Source organism: Bos grunniens, chromosome 2 (genome assembly GCF_055505025.1).
Source record: "Bos grunniens cultivar Pamir isolate PY7600 chromosome 2, Bosgru_T2T1.0, whole genome shotgun sequence".
Classification (NCBI taxonomy): Eukaryota; Metazoa; Chordata; class Mammalia; order Artiodactyla; family Bovidae; genus Bos; species Bos grunniens.
This window is the reverse complement of record NC_141166.1, coordinates 106,977,294-106,996,991: the sequence shown is the minus strand read 5'-3', so window position 1 is coordinate 106,996,991 and position 19,698 is coordinate 106,977,294. Positions and strand designations below refer to the sequence as shown.

Sequence of the window (19,698 nt, the reverse complement as noted above, 5' to 3'; positions counted from 1 at the left end):
TTTTCAATTATATTTATCAACTTGGTCTTTCTGCTTTGCATGATAATTAGTTTAAATGTCTACCTCTACTGTGTATATCATATGGTCTTTGAGGATAGAAGTCATGTCATTTATCTTTGCATATTTTCATGGTACCTTTGTTAGGTATCCAGTAAAAGTTGATTTGAACTAAATTACTGGGTCTAACTGCAATCAGAAAAAAAAAATATGACTACTGTCCTACATTATGGATATATGCCATCTGTGACTCCAGAAGTGTCTGATCCCTAATACCCTGGAAATTATGGTAGAAATAATTCTCATCCAAATCCTCATCCAAATTTGTTAGATGCTGAATATTGCCACTATTAGTATTTGGCTTAGCCAAACTTTCAATGTGTGCCAAATGTTATAGGGGAAGGATTAATTATCTGAACATGTAGAAAAAAACAAATGTAAAATAATTTATATTCCTCTAAATAATTGTATTGCCTGCTTTATTTTTTCCTACACCAAGGACTATTTCTGCCTCTGATGGTAGGATATTACCTTGTATCTCCTTCCCTTGTGCAACTGATACTTCTCTCACGGATCATCCACATTCTGCATCCTGAGAAAGGACTAAAGTTGTTCCATAATCTGCTGCTTCCTTTGATGCTGTCCCTCCCCGCCTTGTTGAACATCAGTCTTCTCATCTTCCTGATTATGTTTATCTACGCCATCTTCGGAATGTACAATTTTGCCTATGTTAAAAAGGAAGCTGGAATTGACGATATGTCCAACTTTGAAACCTTTAGCAGCAGTATGCTCTGTCTTTTCCGAGTTACAATATTTGCTGGTTGGGATGGGATGCTCAATGCAGTTTTCAATAGTAAATGGTCTGACTGTGATCCTAATAAAATTAACCCTGGGACTCAGGTTAGAGGAGATTGTGGCAATCCCTTTCTTGGGATTATTTATTTTGTCAGTTACATCCTCTTAACTAGGCTGATCATTGTAAACATGTACATTGTTGTTGTCATGGAGTTTTTAAATATTGCTTCTAAAAAAAAAGCCAAGACATTGAGTGAGGAAGATTTTAGGAAATTCTTTCAGGTATGGAAGAGGTTCGATCCTGAGAGAACCCAGTACATAGACTCTAGCAAGCTTTCAGACTTTGCAGCTGCTCTTGATCCTCCTCTTTTCATGGCAAAACCCAACAAGGGCCAGCTTGTTGCCATGGATCTTCCCATGGCTGTTGGAGACAGAATTCATTGCCTTGACGTCTTACTTGCTTTAACAAAGAGAGTTTTGGGTAAAGATCTGAGCATGGAGAAAGTTCTTTCAGAGATGGAATCAGGATTGACATTAGCTAACACTTTTAAGATCACATATGAGCCAATTACAACTACTCTGAAACGAAAACAAGAGGTAGTCTCAGCAACCATCATTCAGCGTGCTTACAAAAGCTACCGTTTGAGGCAGAATGACAAAAATACTTCAGATACTCATATGATAGATGGTGACAGGGAAGTTCAAGCTATCAAAGAAGATTCCTATATTGATAAAGCTGAGGGAGTGTCAATACTTCAAAGCCAGATATAATCCCTCCTACTTCCTTTTCACCTTTTTTACATGTCCCCCAAATGTTAAAAGTTTAAGAAAGTAAAGATTTCACTTAATAATCAACTGGTTTATAACCCATGAAAGATTAGCTTGTGCTCACAAGATCCCATGTCCAACTTACATTTACCCCTAAATATTCAATCTAACCAAGACAACCCCTTAATATTACTGCAGAGTTAATTAGGTTAAAATTGTTGTTTAATATTCCAATACTTGGTTTCTCTATATGGCTTATATGGTATATACTTCTTCTTGAACAAGAAGGAAATAATGGCAGAAATTAGTAGGAAAAGGAACTTCTTTATATGTTTTATGTCTACTTTAACTTGATGAGATTAAAGTCACCACTAATAGGACTTAATTACAAATAAACAAGTACTTTCTTAAAGTGGTGTTTTAAAAAATAATACAGTGCTACAGGCCACTGAATCATAAACTAGCCTAGACAGATACCAGTCAGGGGAAAGGAAAATGCAGTTCTTAGAAGTGCCTTTGAGATCAATCAGAGAGACTCTTGGGCTGCTGATCCAAACCATTTTGGAAAAATATTGATTAGAGCCCAGATTTTGTTTTTGATTGTTTTGTTTTTATTTTACATTTGGTCTGGGAGTTAGTTATTTCATTGCTCTTGGGTTCCCAGTTTCTCATCTCTTTGGCCAGTTTCAGTTAAGGACCAGCTCTTTTAAGAGAACAGGTTCCTAGAACATAAAGGGAACTAAATTTATGGCTTACATTTTCAAATTTTTCTCATTTCTCCTTAGAAAATAGTAATCACTTTAACTACTTTTCACGGCACTTCATTTTCTTTATATATAACTTTAAGAAAGAAATGAATCACTAAAACCGTGTGGACTCTGAACTAGGAGATCAAAATGTGAGTTTGTTAGTGGTAGTGTTTTATAACATTAGTGTATGCAAGTTAAGTTTTCCTTTCTCATTTATTTTTCCAAATTTTTTGTCTTACTTTTATTTCATCACATACATAATACTCTGTAAAATACTTTCTGTTTGAAAAACTTTAAAATACTAAGCATTAATTTTCACTAGTAAAATTAATTTTAAAGATAGGCACAAATAGTTGTTTTCATGTAATAAAATTTAGTCACAGGCATCTCTATAGTTTGGGATTCTGTTGTTTACTCCATTGTCTTAAGACTGATTTCTTTGTGCCTACAAAGTGCTAAAGGATTCAAAAAGAAAATACGTACACTGTTGGCTTAATGACAAGTTTTAAATATGTTGTATGGCATTCAATATTACTTAAATATCGGTAATTATATTTTACTATGAGTGCATGATCTTGATTGAGCCTTAACTATTATAATCTATTTCTGCTCCTCAGAAATGTATTAACCTGACCAAGATGCCTTTGGGGGATTCCCTAAGCAAATGTAATTTCAGGGTTCTGTTTCTTACTATAAGTGTTCCTTTCCTCTCTCCTCCCATTCTCCATCATGTGATGGGGACCAGTGAGGAGTCAGTGTTAATTTGGTGACATGGTAACAGATGGTGCTTTGTTTAAGCTTTTCAGTTTTCTATTTCTTGGAAAAGCTTTATTGTGGAAACTGCTTCAGGTACTTAAACTGAATCTTAACTTGCTTCTGTAAAATCCATAAAGACTATGAACTGATTTTGGTTTGAAAGTTATGTCTTTTAATTATAAATCATGTTTGCCACCAACCTTCCAAAAACTATGTAAAGAATTATTTTTAGCAAATCTTACAATATTGTACTTTTTAAATATTAAAGAAACAGTAAATACTACTTGTTAACTATGTAAGCTTTGGTTCTTTTTCTTTGGTAAATTAGTTTGGCACTTTGTACAATAAGAACTGTTTAAGATGAGCTGTAAATTAAATCTTATTCACTTAGACTTTACCTGAAAATATGGAAAGTAGCATCTCATTTTCTTTTTGTGCTAAAATTCTGATAGCATAGACTGTCTCATATATACCATCAAACCAGTCTGTTCACGTTTCCAATAATGTGCATTCATACATGCTAAGTCGTGTCATACTCTGTGCAACCCTGTGCCAGGTTCCTCTGTCCTTGGGATTCTCCAGGCAAGAGTACTGGAATGGGTTGCCATGCCCTTCTCCAGGGGATCTTCCCAACCCAGGGATCTTACCCATGTCTTTTATGTCTCCTACATTGGCACATGGGTGTTTTATCATTAGCTCTACCTGGGAAACCCTTCCAAGTAGCATTCAGTTCAGTTCAGTTGCTAAGTCATGTCTGACTCTTTGCAATCCCATGGACTGAAGCATGCCAGGCTTCCCTATCCATCATCAACTCCTGGAGCTTGCTCAAACTCATGTCTATCGAGTCAGTGATGCCATCCAACCATCTCATTCTCTGCCATTCCCTTCTCTTCCTGCCTTCAATCTTTCCCAGCATCAGGGTCTTTTTCAATGAGTCAGTTCTTCACATCAAATGGCCTAAGTATTGGAGCTTCAGCTTCAACATCAGTCCTTCCAATAAATATTCAGGACTGATTTCCTTTAGGATTGACTAGTTTGATCTCACTGCAGTCCAAGGGACTCTTAAGAATCTTCTCCAACACCATAGTTCAAAAGCATTAATTCTTTGGTACTCAGCTTTCTTTATGGTCCAAATCTCACCTCCATACATGACTAGTGGAAAAACCATAGCTTTGATTAGTCAGCCCTTTGCCAGTAAAGTAATGTCTCTTCTTTTTAATATGCTGTCTAAGTTGGTCATAATTTTCTTCCAAGGAGCAAGCATCTTAATTTCATGGCTGCAGTCACCATCTTCAGTGATTTTGGAGTCCAAGAAAATAAAGTCTGTCACTGTTTCCATTGTTTCCCCAACTATTTCCCATGAAGTGATGGTACCGTATGCCATGATCTTAGTTGTTTGAATGTTGAGTTTTAAGTCAGCTTTTTCACTTTCCTCCTTCACTTTCATCAAGAGGCTTTTTAGTTCCTCTTCATTTTCTGCCATAAGGATGATGTCATCTGCATATCTGGGGTTATTGATATTTCTCTTGGCAGTCTTGATTCCAGCTTGTGTTTCATCCAGCCTGGCACTTTGCATGATGTACTCTGCATATAAGTTAAATAAGCGGGGTGACAATATACAGCCTTGATGTACTCCTTTCCCAATTTGGAACCAGTTCGTTGGTCCATTTCTGGTTCTAACTGTTGCTTCTTGACCTGCATACAGATTTCTCAGGAGGCAGATAAGGTAGTCTGGTATTCCCATCTCTTTCAGAATTTTCCACAGTTTGTTGTGATCCACAACAGAGTCAAAGGTTTTAGTGCAGTCAATGAAGCAGAAGTAGATGTTCTTCTAGAATTCTCTTGCTTTTACTATAATCCAGTGGATGTTGGACAATTGATCTCTGGTTTCTCTGCATTTTCTAAATACAGCTTGAACATCTGGAAGTTCTCTGTTCATGTACTGTTGAAGCCTAGCTTGGAGAATTTTGAGCATTACTTTGCTAGCGTGTGAGATGAGTGCAATCATGTGGTAGGTTGAACATTCTTTGGCATTGCTTTTCTTTGGGATGGGAATGAAAAGTGACCCTTTCCAGTCCTGTGGCCACTGCTAAGTTTTCCAAATGTGCTGGCGTATTAAGTGCAGCACTTTAACAGCATCATCTTTTAGGATTTGAAATAGCTCAGCTGGAATTCTATCACCTCCACTGCTGCTGCTAAGTCACTTCAGTCGTGTCTGACTCTGTGTGACCCCATAGACGGCAGCCCACCAGGCTCCCTTGTCCCTGGGATTCTCCAGGCAAGAACACTGCTCTTCATATTGATGTTTCCTAAGGCCTACTTGACTTTGCACTCCAAGATGTCTGACTCTAGTTGAGTGACCCAAGTAGTGTATTTAGGTACAAAAACCAAGTTAAAATACAGACTCTCTGACCAAGAACTTGTCATTTAGGTGGGAGAACAGACCATTAATAAAATGATATCTAAAAGTTGGTATATGTGACAGCTCAGAGTATTAATGGAAGTAAATGTACCACAGCTACTGAATTGATGATCACCATAGGACTTGATCTGGCCTTTGACCACACACTAGCAGTATGCACGCAATTAGGAAAAAAAAATATTTTCACATGTTTCAGCCCAATTCTTCCTCTCTTGCTTCAACTCCCAATTACTTGAAGTTCTTCTGTTCAGAAAATCACAACTTTGCTGCCAAAACCCAGCCTGAGCACTTGAAAATCCATCATCAAGCATACTGAGTCTAACTTTCTCAAAGCTTACAGTCCTTCCAGTGGAAACAGAGATAGCAGACTCCTTTCCAAATGGGCACTATACTCTGTTATGCTGAAGAGCAAAACTGCAGAAAATTCAAGGCACGAGAGTAAATACTGTTCAACAAATTCCTTTTACTAAGTGAAAGCTTTAGATAAAAGTTTACTTTATAACTAGATCTCTTCATTAAGTAGACTCTGAGTATATTACAAGTGACTATTAGCTCCTCAAACATATTCTCCCATTCTTATATGGTAATAACATTCCTGATTCTTAGCTAGATACATGGCCTTCTGGAATAAATACTGTATAATCTTTTTTTTTTTTTTTTCGGTTCAGGCTGGCCATGTAACCAAATTCTGTCCTTTTTAACTTTCTTTCCACTGACTGGACCTGGATGAAGAGGCAGGCCATCTGTTACGAAACAAGGAAGGTCAAAAATCAGTGAATGATAAGCAATAAGATAGAAGAGCCTGGTTTAGGTAATCATATTCAATGATAAAACTATAATCATATTTCATGATTAAAGCAGGCAACTGTCAGATCACATTGTATCTTCTTTTCCTAAATATGAAGAAAAATAAGAACCCCTGAAGTATGACCCAAATCTCTTTTTAAAATTTGCAAAGGTTCAAATCTTTTTTTAAAAAATTCACACCATATTCTTTAGAGTTCAAACCAGAAAAATTATTATGCAGTAGAGAGCATATCACTCTAATATAAAATCCTATTTTAATTTGCTCTTCATTAGCCATATGGGTGTTACAGAAAGTAGTTTCCAACCATATATTGACTTTTACTTTTTACTTAGTATGAACTTCACTGGTGGTTCAGATGGTAAAGAGTCTGCTGGTGAGGAGACCCAGGTTCAATCCCTGGGCTGGGAAGATCCCCTGGGATGATTCAGCGATTCTTGGAGAAGGGAATGGCTACTTACTCCAGTATTCTTGCCTGGAGAATCCCATGGAGAGAGGAGCCTAGTGGGCTACAGCTCATGGAGTCGCAAAGAGTTGGACATGACTGAGTGACTAACACTCTTCAAAAAACCCAAAAACTGAACTGGAAGGAAACTATCCTAAACCTATAAAATAATGCAATGTGAAGTAGAAATGCCTTTTTGATCATTGGGTGCATCATACTGTTTCAGTACATGAAAGAGCTATGTTTTTTTGTTGCATAATTATTTCTGCATCACTGACTCAATGGACATGAGCTTGGACAGGCTCCAGGAGATAATGGAGGACAGGGAAACCTGGCATGCTGCTGGCCATGGGGTTGCAAACAGTTGGACACAACTGAGTGACTGAACAACAACAATTATTTCTTTCTGATGGTTTATCAGTCATGCTTCACAGTTTTGGTGAAGGAAAGTATTTGTTTTCTTGACTGAGTGAAGCTTTCAGATCAAGGAGAAGCACTGACATATTTAGGACATGTAAGACTGAAGTAGTAGCATCAGTTTGATTAAAGAAGATGTGTTGATTTATTTGCTCTTTACATCACAGAGAGTGACTAAGAATCATCTCTAAGATGTCTGTTGTTCTCCTGAACCTTAAATTATTAAACATATTTCCCTGTCCTCACATAGCTTTCTGCAGAAGAAAATACTGCATCCTTCCAGTGAGCACAAAGATTCTACTGCAGTGCAATGCAAGCAAAACCAGCCAAGGTCTGCTGGGGATCTCTGCTGCTGCAGCATTTGATATACACAGGAAAGGTCTCATGAATAATACACAGTTATAAACAGGTGGCCATATCAAGATCTCTTCACTTAATGCTATTCCCAAACACACTCCAAAGAAAGTAATTGGATACCTTCATTCGCGATTGATCTGTACAGGAAGAAAGTATGATTAAAAGCTTGTAAGACATCGATTGCATGTGCATTAGCTTGAATTGGCCTGCATTATTATCTACTGAAACTCCACACAAATCATAGCAATAATCAGAATTGTAGTGCTAAACAGAAATATAAAATGTTTTAAAACAGTGAGTATGTAAATCCAGAACAATTCATTCACTGTAGAGTATGTTCAGAAGCAAAGACAGCTTATCACGAGGCCACCTTATAATTAGACAAGTGCTCACGAGGCGGTGTTGAGTGCTGATGGAGCGCCAATGGAACAACTTGTAGGATATGAGTCCACTCTATTCCATTTTCTTAACACCAATGACAAGAAATGTCAGGAGGCTCTAAGCACCTTCCTGGAACAGCCATCATTAATCTCCAATACGATCACATTACCTTTTTTTTATTTTAGATGAAAAAAAATAGTGAGCACTTTTTATTTTTGCCTGATAACAGACTTATGCTAAACCTACAATATAACAGCCTTTGTACATTCACCTCAATCTGCCAGAATTATTAACACAATTGATTGCTGCTCTAGAAGGATGACCCTCAAGGCCAAGTCATATATTACAGGCATAAACCTCTCAACTCTGTACACAAATCTTCTTTAACAAGAAGATGGAAATGTCCTAACTAGACTGTAAATGATTATTATAGTAAGCCTTTATAGGTATTTGTAAGACAGAACTAAAATAATCTCCATATGTTTTTATTTGTTTTATATTGCTTTATCTCAGTGGTTCTTATGTTATCAATAAGTCCTATAGAATATTACTTGCATCTGACTAATTTCCTCTGAAATTATAGAGTAATTCAGCTAGGTAATCTGGAGATTCTATATTGTTGGCTGTGGTAGAGCTTTGGTTATATCATTATTCCGTCATGGTTATGTTCTCCATATCTTAGTTACTTCTACTTATCTGTGTTGGTTTAATGCATGAAAATTGAATATGCTAATGTGGAAGAGAAAAAAATCAAATTCTAAGCTGTTACTAATGTGAGATGCAATCATTGGGGGTGGGGGAGAGGAATTTATTTAAGATTATTTAAAATTAAAGTCAGGATCTTCTGTTTACATTTACAAAAGATTGATGTGGGAATTGCCATCTCACTGTAAATAACTAGAAAACATGAGAAAATGTGTGAAACAAATATTTGTAGACATCAATCATAGCGAGCACAATATTATGAAATCTGAGAGAATGGGTCCTGGGACAATTAAGTTTCAGGATCTCCAACCTTTATTAAAGGCTGGTCTAGACCTGACTTAAATACACTTCAATGCAAGCCTCAAAAAAGACTAAACAAGTCCGAAAGGAATTTAAGTATTGCCATACTTAAGCAATACAATAAAATATGGCACTCAGTAATGTATAATTCACAATGTCCAATATCCAAAACTTTCAGATAATGGAAGAGGCAGGAAAATGTGGCCCTTAAGCAGAAGTAAAGAGAAGCAGGTTCAGTTTTGATATTAATTATGAAATAAGAGACCAGGATGTTAAAATAGGTATTCTGAATATCATAGCTATGGACAAGGTTATAAAGGAACACATGAATTAATAAGGAGAGAAATTGAAAGTGTAAAAATTATACAAGTAAAGTCCTAGGGATAAATAAAAATCATCTGAAATGAAAAATAAACCAGATGGGTTCAACTGCAGATTAGAAATTGCAAAAGAGATCAGTGAACTTGAAAATGTGGAATAAAAACTATGCAAATTTAACAGAAAGAAAAAAAATTACAGAGATTTAGTGACCTATGGGCCAATAACTAGCAATCTTATATGTGTATAATCTTGCCAAAATAAAGATGAACACTTTTTTAATCGTTTTACTTTTTTCCTGTGCTGAGTCTTCGTTACTGCACAGACTTTTCTCTAGTTGCAGCAAGCAGGGGCCTCTCTTTGCTGGAGTGTGCAGGATTCTCATTAAGGTGGCTTCTCTTGTGTGGGGCACAGCTGTGGATGCAAGGGCTTCAGTAGTTGTGGCATGTGGCTCAGTAGTTGCAGTTCCCAGGCCCTAGAGCACAGGCTCAATAGTTGTGGTGCATGGGCTTAGTTGCTCCATGGCATGCAGGGTCTTCCCAGACCAAGGATAGAACTCATGTCCCTGCATTGGCAGGCTGACTCATCACCATTGAGACAGCAGGGAAGCCCAAGAAGCCCACCAAGTCCAAGCCCACCATTTAAGCCTCCTCTTAAGACAAACACCAGTAGTGTTGTACTACAAGGTCAAAGGAAGTTCTTCAGGTGGAAAGCAAATATTAGATTGAAACGTGGATTTAAACAATGTCGTGAAGAGCACTAGAAATTGTAAACGTGGATAAATATGGAAGACATATTTCTCATCTTTAATAGTTTTTAAGTTGGCTGTATAAAGCAAAGGTAATGTATATTGTTTATAATTTGTTTGTAATACATGTATAAAAATGCATAACAACACAGTTGTACACTGGAATAGGTTTTATACCGTATACATGAAATGGTATGTTATTTGAAATTAGACCATAATAAGTTCAAGAAATACATTCAAAATTGTAGAATAACCATTTAAAAATATTTTAAAAAAACCAGAAAGTTAATAAGCCAAAGAGAGGAATATAATGGAAACTTTAAAGTACTAAAATAATTTTTAAAAGAAGGAACACTTGGAAACAAACCAAAAAATAACGGATGAAATAAATAGAAAGCAAATAGTGGATAGCAAGATGATTGATGTAAATATCAATAACTGCTGTTTAGTCGTCCAGTCATGTCTGACTCTTTTGCAACCCCACGGATAGGGATTTTCCAGGGAAGAATACTGGAGTACGTTGCCATTTCCTACTCCAGGGGATCTTCCCAACCCAGGGATCAAACAGCATCTCCCACATTGGCAGGTGGATTCTTAACCACTGAGCCACCAGGGAAACACATACACTTGATATGATGCAGCAAAAAATGTACATTACCTCTGTGATCTTCCTCTTCAAATCCTATAACCCTTGTTCAAATCCTATAATCCTTGTCCAATCATTGGAGAAACAAAAACAAATTCCAACTGAGGGGCATCTGGCAGAATTGCTGGCTAGTACTATTCAAAATTGTCCAGGTCATCAAAAACAGTGGAAGTCTGGGAGACTATCCCAGAAGACATGACAGGTATATGCAGTGTGTTATCCTGGATGGGATTTTGGAACTGAAAATGAACATCAGGTAAAAACTAAGGAAGTCTGAATAAAATATGGACTTTAGTTAATGATTATCTCTCAATATTAGTTCAATAATTATAACAAATACCGTGTTAAATTAAGAAACTAATAATTGGAGGGACAGGGTGAGATATATGGAAACTTCTCATTTTTTTCCTATAAATCTAAAATTGTTCAGAAGATTTTAAAATATAAAAATATATTTTTTAATTTAAAACATATTATAAATTTATGTATATATGAATCTAAGACAAATTACTGTATTAAGTATTTAGCTCTAAAGATAAAAGTAAAAGAACAGAGTAAACACAAATCTAATTTTAAAGTAAATAAAAACCACAAAACATATATAAGAACAAAAATAACTCCATAAAATTTGCTCTTAAAAATAATTTTAAGACTATATATAAAAAAGAAACAAATACTAGATATATATCCTCTGCTGCTGCTAAGTTGCTTCAGTCGTATCCGACTCTGAACAACCCCATAGACAGCAGCCCACTAGGCTCCTCTCTCTCTGGGATTCTGCAGGCAAGAGTACTGGAGTGGGTTGCCATTGCCTTCTCCAATGCATGAAAGTGAAAAGTGAAAGTGAAGTCGCTCAGTCATGCCTGGCTCGTAGGGACCCCATGGACTAGAGCCTACTAGGCTCCTCCGTCCATGGGATTTTCAAGGCAAGAGTACTGGAGTGGGTTACCATTGCCTTCTCCAATGTATATCCTCAGAGATGTACAGATAAAGAAAATATTAGAGCTAGGTTGAAACAGCAAAACATACACACAAACAAATGCTAATAAAAAGGAAGGTTAGCAATATTAACATTAGACAATAAAAAATATATGATAAAAAGCTTTAATAGAGATGAACAAGGATGCTACTTAAATGATAAAAAAAAAAAAACCAGACATGCAAAAATCTAGGAATAAAACCACCATATGACTGAGCAATCCCACTCCTAGGATTCCCATACCCTGAGGAAACCAAAACTGAAAAAGGCACATGTATCCCAATATTCATTGCAGCACTATTTACAATAGCTAGAATATGAAAGCAACCTAGATGTTCACTGACAAATAAATTGATAAAGAAGTTGTGGTACATACACACCATGGAATATTACTCAGCCATAAAAAGGAAAGCATTTGAGTCAGTTCTACGAGGTAGATGAACCTAGAGCCTATTATACTGAGTAAAGTAAGTCAAAGAGAAAGATAAATTTGTATACTAACGCATATATATAGAATCTAGAAAAATGGTAGTGAAGAATTTATTTGTAGGAGAAACATTCAGAAAATGAAGAGCATGGCATCCAGTCCCATCACTTCATGGGAAATAGATGGGGAAACAGTGGAAACAGTGTCAGACTTTATTTTTCTGGGTTCCAAAATTACTGCAGATGGTGACTGCAGCCATGAAATTAAAAGACACCTACTCCTTGGAAGGAAAGTTATGACCAACCTAGATAGCATATTCAAAAGCAGAGACATTACTTTGCCAACAAAGGTTCGTCTAGTCAAGGCTATGGTTTTTCCTGTGGTCATGTATGGATGTGAGAGTTGGACTGTGAAGAAGGCTGAGCGCCAAAGAATTGATGCTTTTGAACTGTGGTGTTGGAGAAGAATCTTGAGAGTCCCTTGGACTGCAAGGAGATCCAAGGGACTGAAGATCCATTCTGAAGGAGATCAACCCTGGGATTTCTTTGGAAGGAATGATGCTAAAGCTGAAACTCCAGTACTTTGGCCACCTCATGTGAAGAGTTGACTCATTGGAAAAGACTCTGATGCTGGGAGGGATTGGGGGCAGGAGGAGAAGGCGACACCAGAGGATGAGATGGCTGGATGGCATCACTGACTCGATGGATGTGAGTCTGAGTGAACTCCGGGAGTTGGTGATGGACAGGGAGGCCTGGCGTGCTGCGATTCATGGGGTCGCAAAGAGTCGGACACGACTGAGCGACTGATCTGATCTGATCTGATCTGATTGGAGAAACAGACACAGAGAATAGACTTATGGACATGGGGAGAGGGGAGGAGAAGGTGAGATGTATGGAAAGAGTAACGTGGAAACTTACATTACCGTATGTAAAATAGATAGCCAATGGGAATTTGCTGTATGGCTCAGGAAACTCAAATAGGGGCTCTCTATCAACCTAGAGGGGTGGAATGGGGAGGGAGATGGGAGGGAGGTTCAAAAGGGAGGGGATATATGCATACCTATGACTGATTCAGGTTGAGGTTTGACAGAAAACAACAAAATTCTGTAAAGCAATTATCCTTCAATTAAAAAATAAATAAATTTAAAATAAAAAAGCATAAACCTAATAAAGTGGGATTCAAATTAGAGGTGCAAAAAGTAATAGAATTATAAAAAAGAGTTATATATTCATACAAGGACATACTTTAGCACTTCTTCGAGAAATATATTATGCAAAAAAACTAGTAATAATTTAGAAGACTTGAAGATCACTATTAATGAATTGATCTAACCTGCACATAAAAAATAAAAAATATACAATCTTTTCAAAAACATGATCATTTACAAAATTGAAATTGGTAACAAATAATGAACAAGAACATATTAGAGAAATTTCTAAGAACTATTAAGTCATTTTTCAAAAAAGAATAAATGAATAAGTATGTTGATGGAAAGCCTCAATATTAAAAAAAAATGCAAACTCTCCTAAAGCTAATATAATTCAAATTAATGTTTTTTCTTCATATTACTATTCTTGTTGGAATTTGGCAAGCTGATTACAAAATTAATGTGGAAGAGAAGTTGTCCAAGCATGGTGAAGACAGTTATGAAAAAAAAAAAGAATGAATAAGTAGTGCCATCATCTTTCCAGATATAAAAAACAGCAACACTTTTCTTCTTTCCTTTCTCCCTCCTTGTTCTTCTGCCCTCACCACTTTATTTTTCACATTCTAGCCTTCCTCAGTTTCTCCTGCTCTCCCTGTTTCTTCCTTCCTTCCTCCCTTCTTTCTTTCTTTCTTATTTATGTAACTTAATCCCATAATGGAAAGAGAAGCTTCAGCCAAGATATTGGAAAACAATGTTCTGTCTAGTGACTTCTCACACACTTCTGGCTTACATTATAATTTCAGGAATACCTTATCCTCATAAGTAGTCAATATTCTTTGGCTGAGCCATCAGATATACCCTAATGAAGGAATATCTTTGAAATAATTCTTCTCAGATAGTGAGATGGATTCCAAATTGAATTCTAGTAAAATAAATGAAATAATATTTAGTAAAATAGTACCAATCAGGGGATTATCATAATATTAGTGCTTTATATATTATAAATTAGCATTTATAATTAACATTATAAATCAATGTAAATTTTTGTATAATTTTAATAAATCACAGGATATCTCACTTTATTAAATACTGATCTTACTCTTAATTCTGATTATGACTTTCTTTTATTCAGTCTATAGATATATAGATAATATAAAAGAGAGATATACTAGAGACAGCAGATTTTTTAGTGTAATTTTACCAACCAAATTAGCCACAGAAAAATTATAAGAAAAAATGTTTCAACTATATTTGTACTGAACATTTTAGTGCTTACAATAATATAGCATTCATAAAAGCCATTTTATGCATAATGCCATAAATTTCACTCCTTCCCTCAAAGGTGATGAATAACAATACTAATAATAGTGGCAATCATTTGTTGAATGGTGACAATAAGCCAGGCTCTCAATCCTGAGCATTTTATACATATTACCTTCTTACAAAGTTTCAGCGGATGGAAATTACTCTTGTCCTCATTTTACAGATGACTCTTAGGCTGGTATATGCTAGAGATATGATTCAAATCTATGTAATCAGACTCTACTACACTTAACCACTTCTAAGTAAAAACAGTGAAATGTCTATTTGGTTTTCTTAAATCAGGAAAAACTTATATTTGTATAGATGTTGATTTGTAACCCATACTGTTCTAGAATGGGAGTTAAGGTAACTTTCAAAATTACTTATATTGTAGATTGTATTTCTGGTCCCAATTTTTCACTCTTCCCTATATCTATGCCCTTTACTATGTGGTGTTACAGTTTATCTCACAAAAGAGTGAGATATGCTCATTTCTCCATCCTTGAATCTGAGCTTTATCATGTGATTTGCTTTGGCCTTTGCACACCAGTTCTGAGCACAGGCTGCAAGAGATCTTACATGTTTCTGCTTCTGTGTCATGTGCCTGAAAACATGAAACCTGCCTCCGTGAGCCTGCAGATGATGAAAGATCTATACTGTAAAACTGAGTTGTCCAAAGTGTCCCAGCTGAAGCCAATCTAGGTCAGTCTAGGTTAGTTACTTCTGGTCAACCTCCAGATGTGTAAGCCCAGTCCAGACAATTAGGGCCACCCATCCAATCACTGAATCAACCACCTAAGAATTGATGCTTTTGAACTATGCTATTGGAGAAGACTCTTGAGAGTCCCTTCGACAGCAAGGAGATCCAACCAGTCCATCCTAAAGGAAATCAGTCCTGAATATTCATTGGAATGACTGATGCTGAAGCTGAAACTCCAATACTTTGGCCATCTGATCCAAAGAATTGACTCATTTGAAAAGACCCTGATGCTGGCAATGATTGAAGGTGGGAGGAGAAGGGGATGACAGAGGATGAGATGGTTGCATAACATCACAGACTCGATGGACAGGAGTTTGAGCAAGCTCTGGGAGTTGGTGATGGACAGGGAGGCCTGGCATGCTCCAGTCTATGGGGTCACAAAGAGTTGGACACAACTGAGCAACTGAACTAAACTGAACTGATCCAATCCCTGTGGCAATAAATGCCAATTATTGTATGTCATTGAGAGTTTTGTGACTGCAGATTATGCATTATTATTATGGCCATAAATAACTGCCAGAATATAAATTTCAATGAGCAGAGATTGTGAGTGCTCACTTTATTCTAGATGCTAGAGCTACAGTAGTTATTTAAACAGACAAGGTCCTTGCTCTTTGCAGAGATTACATTCATACAAGGACACAGATTTTTTAAAATGTGTACAAGATACTTTCAGATAGTGAAAGGTACATGAAGAAAATCAAACCAGATGGTATAACCGAGACTGACTGGGAAACAGAAGATGTGAGGCATAGAATGTGATCAGGGAAGGAAACATTTTGGAGTGACATCACTATTGATTTCAGAAGGGACATTTGGGCTGGTAACAAGGAGTCAGCCATGCTAAGATCTGAAGGCAGATCATTTTAGGCAGAGGAAACAACCAGTGCTAAGTCAAACTCCAGGATCGTGTTGAAAGTTGAATTTTGTCCTGCATAAAGACATGTTCAAGTCCTAACCCCCAGTACCTATGAATGTGGCTTTATGTAAAAAGGGTCCTTGCAGATGCCATCAAGTTGAGATGACTGGTACTTTTAAAAGAAGAGGGAAATTTGGAAATTTGGACAGAGACAGACACACTCAAGGAGAGTGCTTTGTGAAAACAGAGACCAATTCAAGCATTTAGAGACCAAAAAAAAAAAAACCCCACCACGAACTGTCAACAATGACCAAAAACCAAGAGAAAGGCATGGAAAACTAGATTCTTCCTTAAGATCTTCTAGAAGGACTCAACACTGCCTACACCTTACTTTTAGATATCTGGTCTCTAGAACTATGCGAGAAAAAAAAAAATTTTAAGGCAATCTGCTGTTTGCAGTACTTTATCACAGTAGCCCTAGGAAAGGAATACAGCTCAGAACAAATTCAGTGGATTATAAGACCTGAAAGAAGACTCAGGAGCTACAATATGGTGGATGAGGATGTTAAGTGTAGAAGTTGAATTGGGAGAGACTCAAGGACTCCAATATTTAGGGAAATGAGTTATTTTTTAGTTTTAAAAGCAAGGAAAGAAGGGAATGAAACTAACAGAAAACAAGGGAAGGAAAGATATAATGAAACCAGCAATAAATTTAAGTAGGCAAGTATTCATTTCATGGGTTCCCTGTACTTGTTAGAAATGCATTATGAATATTGTCTTAAATTTTCTATCATCCTGTGCAGAGAGAAACTCATAAATCAAAGTTCTCAAGATAACACCAATCTGGTTGCCAATCACAAACAAGATAAAGTCTAAGTTCCTTGGCATGTCATGGGACTTTTTATTTGTGATTTCTGCTTATCTTTTCCATTTGACTTTCATTCATTCCCTTCCTCACTGTTGTTTGTTCAGTTGCTAAGTCATGTCTGACTCTTTGTGACCCCATGAACTGCAGCACAGGGTAGGACAGGCTTCCCCGTCCTTCACTGTTTCTGGGAGTCTGCTCATACTCATGTCCATTGAGTTGGGGATGCCATCCAACCATCTCATCCTCTGTCACCCCCCTCTCCTGCCCTCAGCCTTTCCCAGGACCAGAGTCTTTTCCAATGAGTTGGCTCTTTGCTTCAGTTGGCCAAAGTATTGGAGTTTCAGCTTCAGTATCATATATGAAAGTAATCAGATTGTCATAATTTCAATGCACCATTATTTCTGCCTTCCATGTTTGCACATGCTATTTGGTAAAATATTTTATCACCATCAGCCTCACATTCACTTACCAGTTTCTTCATCATTACATTCATTCGTTTAACATTTGAACTTCTTCTCTGTACCAGGCATCTTTAGCGTTAAGGTATAGTAATAAATAGAGTGTTTCCCTGGTGATTCAGGGATAAAGAATCCACCTGCCAATGCAGGAGACACAGGTTCGATTTCTGGGTCAGGAAGATCCCTTGGAGAAGGAAATGACAACCGCTCCAGTATTCTTGTCTGGGAAATCTAATGGATAGAGAAGCCTGGTGGGCTTCACTTTCTGGAGTTGCAAAGAGTTGGGCACAACTTTGAGACAAAACAACAAATAACAACAATAAATAGGATATATATATATTCCTTTTTTTCCCATAGAGCTATGGTCTAGCAGGCTAGGCTGAAAAATAGAAGATCAATTAAAATTGTGTCAAATGTAATGAAAGAAAAGTACAAAGCATAAGGCAGGGAGAACCTGACCCAGGCTTAGAAGCTGAGAATTGGCTTCAAATTGAGAAATAATGGTTGAAAAGAATTATCTACACAAAGAATGAGGGCGCCTGTCCAGTCAGAGAAAGCTGCATGGTCAAAGGCCGTAGAAATGAAAAGAAGTATTTCATGTTCCAACTATCTGAAATAAACTGCTTCTCCTTTCTATCTCTCTTTCTTTCTTTGTACCTCCCCACTCCTGTTTCTTCCTCCTCCCCTTCTTCTTTCTCCCTCTTCTTCTCCTCCCTACCTCTTTGGTTGTTGATTTTTATTTCCACTCAAAAGAGGTGGTATAGCATCATTTATTATTTGTGTAGAAAATTATTTAAGATATGCCCCTAGTCTCCTTACCTGTTCAATAGGAACAGTAAAAATCCTTAACACTTGGATTGTATTGAGGATTGAATGTGATTGTGTGCCAATTGCCTCAAAAACTGAGCTATTGCTCTATTTATTCATCTATTTGTCCTTGAGCATTAACTATTAGTTTTATGTGACAAACCTAGCCATAAGCGCTTTATATAGACAAAAGGATAGAGAGCAAAGGGATTGTTACAAGAATGTAAAAGAAAATAAGTCAAAGTGCAGCCATTATGTTGCTCATTCTTGAGCACTATAATGTCCTTGCCAACCCAGATTAATGATACAGATCATTTTCCAAATATGTATAATTTGGGAGATTTCCAAAAAACTGTAGGGTAGATCATTAAAAGCTACAATTAGCCAGTGGCCATCATTTCAGCCTTCTGTCACCATCCTCTTCCTTCCCCAGTTCCCATGAGGCTGATGCTTTATGATAACAACCCTCAATGTGGGCTAGTGGCCTAAGAGATCAGAAAAAATATTTATATCAATTGGATCTCAGTTTACAGTTCTCTGATGGTCTGGTTCAAATATATATTTTAGGGGTGTCCATAAATCAGAAGCACATACAATGGCTGAATATTAGGACAGTATCCCCTTTCTTTCAACAATGCTTTTGAATTACAGAATGTAATACATTCTCTGGTAAGAACCTGAAGTGAAAATCATTTGTACTTATGAAGTCCAGATCTTTGGGGCATCATTTGAGTTGGGGAAGACACTCCATGTTTTTAATCATACCACAAAGTCTATGCAGCCATGAAATTAAAAGATGCTTACTCCTTGGGAGAAAAGTTATGACCAACCTGGACAGCATATTAAAAAGCAGAGACATTACTTTGCCAACAAAGGTCTGTCTAGTCAAGGCTACGGTTTTTCCAGTGGTCATGTATGGATGTGAGAGTTGGACTGTGAAGAAGGCTGAGTGCCAAAGAATTGATGCTTTTGAACTGTGGTGTTGGAGACGACTCTTGAGAGTCCCTTGGCCTGCAAGGAGATCAAACCAGTCAATCCTAAAGGAGATCAGTCCTGAATATTCATTGGAAGGACTGATGCTAAAGCTGAAACTCCAATACTTTGGTGACCTGATACGAAGAACTGACTCATTTGAAAAGACCCTGATGCTGGGAAAGATTGAGGGCAGGAGGAGAAGGGGACGACAGAGGATGAGATGGCTGGATGGCATCACTGACTCGATGGACGTGAGTTTGAGTGAACTCCAGGAGTTGGTGATGGACAGGGAGGCATGGCGTGCTGTGATTCATGGGGTCGCAAAGAGTCGGACATGACTGAGTAACTGAACTGAACTGAACAAAGTCTATGGTAAGGAATAATATAAATAGTAACAGACTCTCCAAACAAGAGGTTGTCACTGTTGGCTCATGATTTATACAAATTCATTAGGCGTTTTCACGTGTCCTCAACTTCTGACTTCTCTATAATGGGGATCAAAACCTC

The 19,698-nt window shown here is 37.1% G+C and overlaps 1 protein-coding gene across 3 annotated transcripts in view; it reads left to right on the top strand.

Annotated features, from left to right (window-relative positions):
• Positions 1-7,687, top strand: part of SCN7A (sodium voltage-gated channel alpha subunit 7) — an 85,077-nt gene extending 77,390 nt beyond the window's left edge. For 2 of the 3 annotated variants that reach the window (XM_086370806.1, XM_086370801.1), the window contains exon 25: positions 497-3,364. In XM_086370806.1, the coding sequence (XP_086226932.1) occupies positions 497-1,563 (1,067 nt within the window). In that variant the 3' untranslated portion in view covers positions 1,564-3,364. Of the gene's footprint in view, positions 1-496; positions 3,365-7,404 lie in introns of those variants that run through there. The other variant, XM_086370812.1, reaches the window with a different exon arrangement.
• The last annotated feature ends 12,011 nt before the right edge of the window (positions 7,688-19,698 follow it).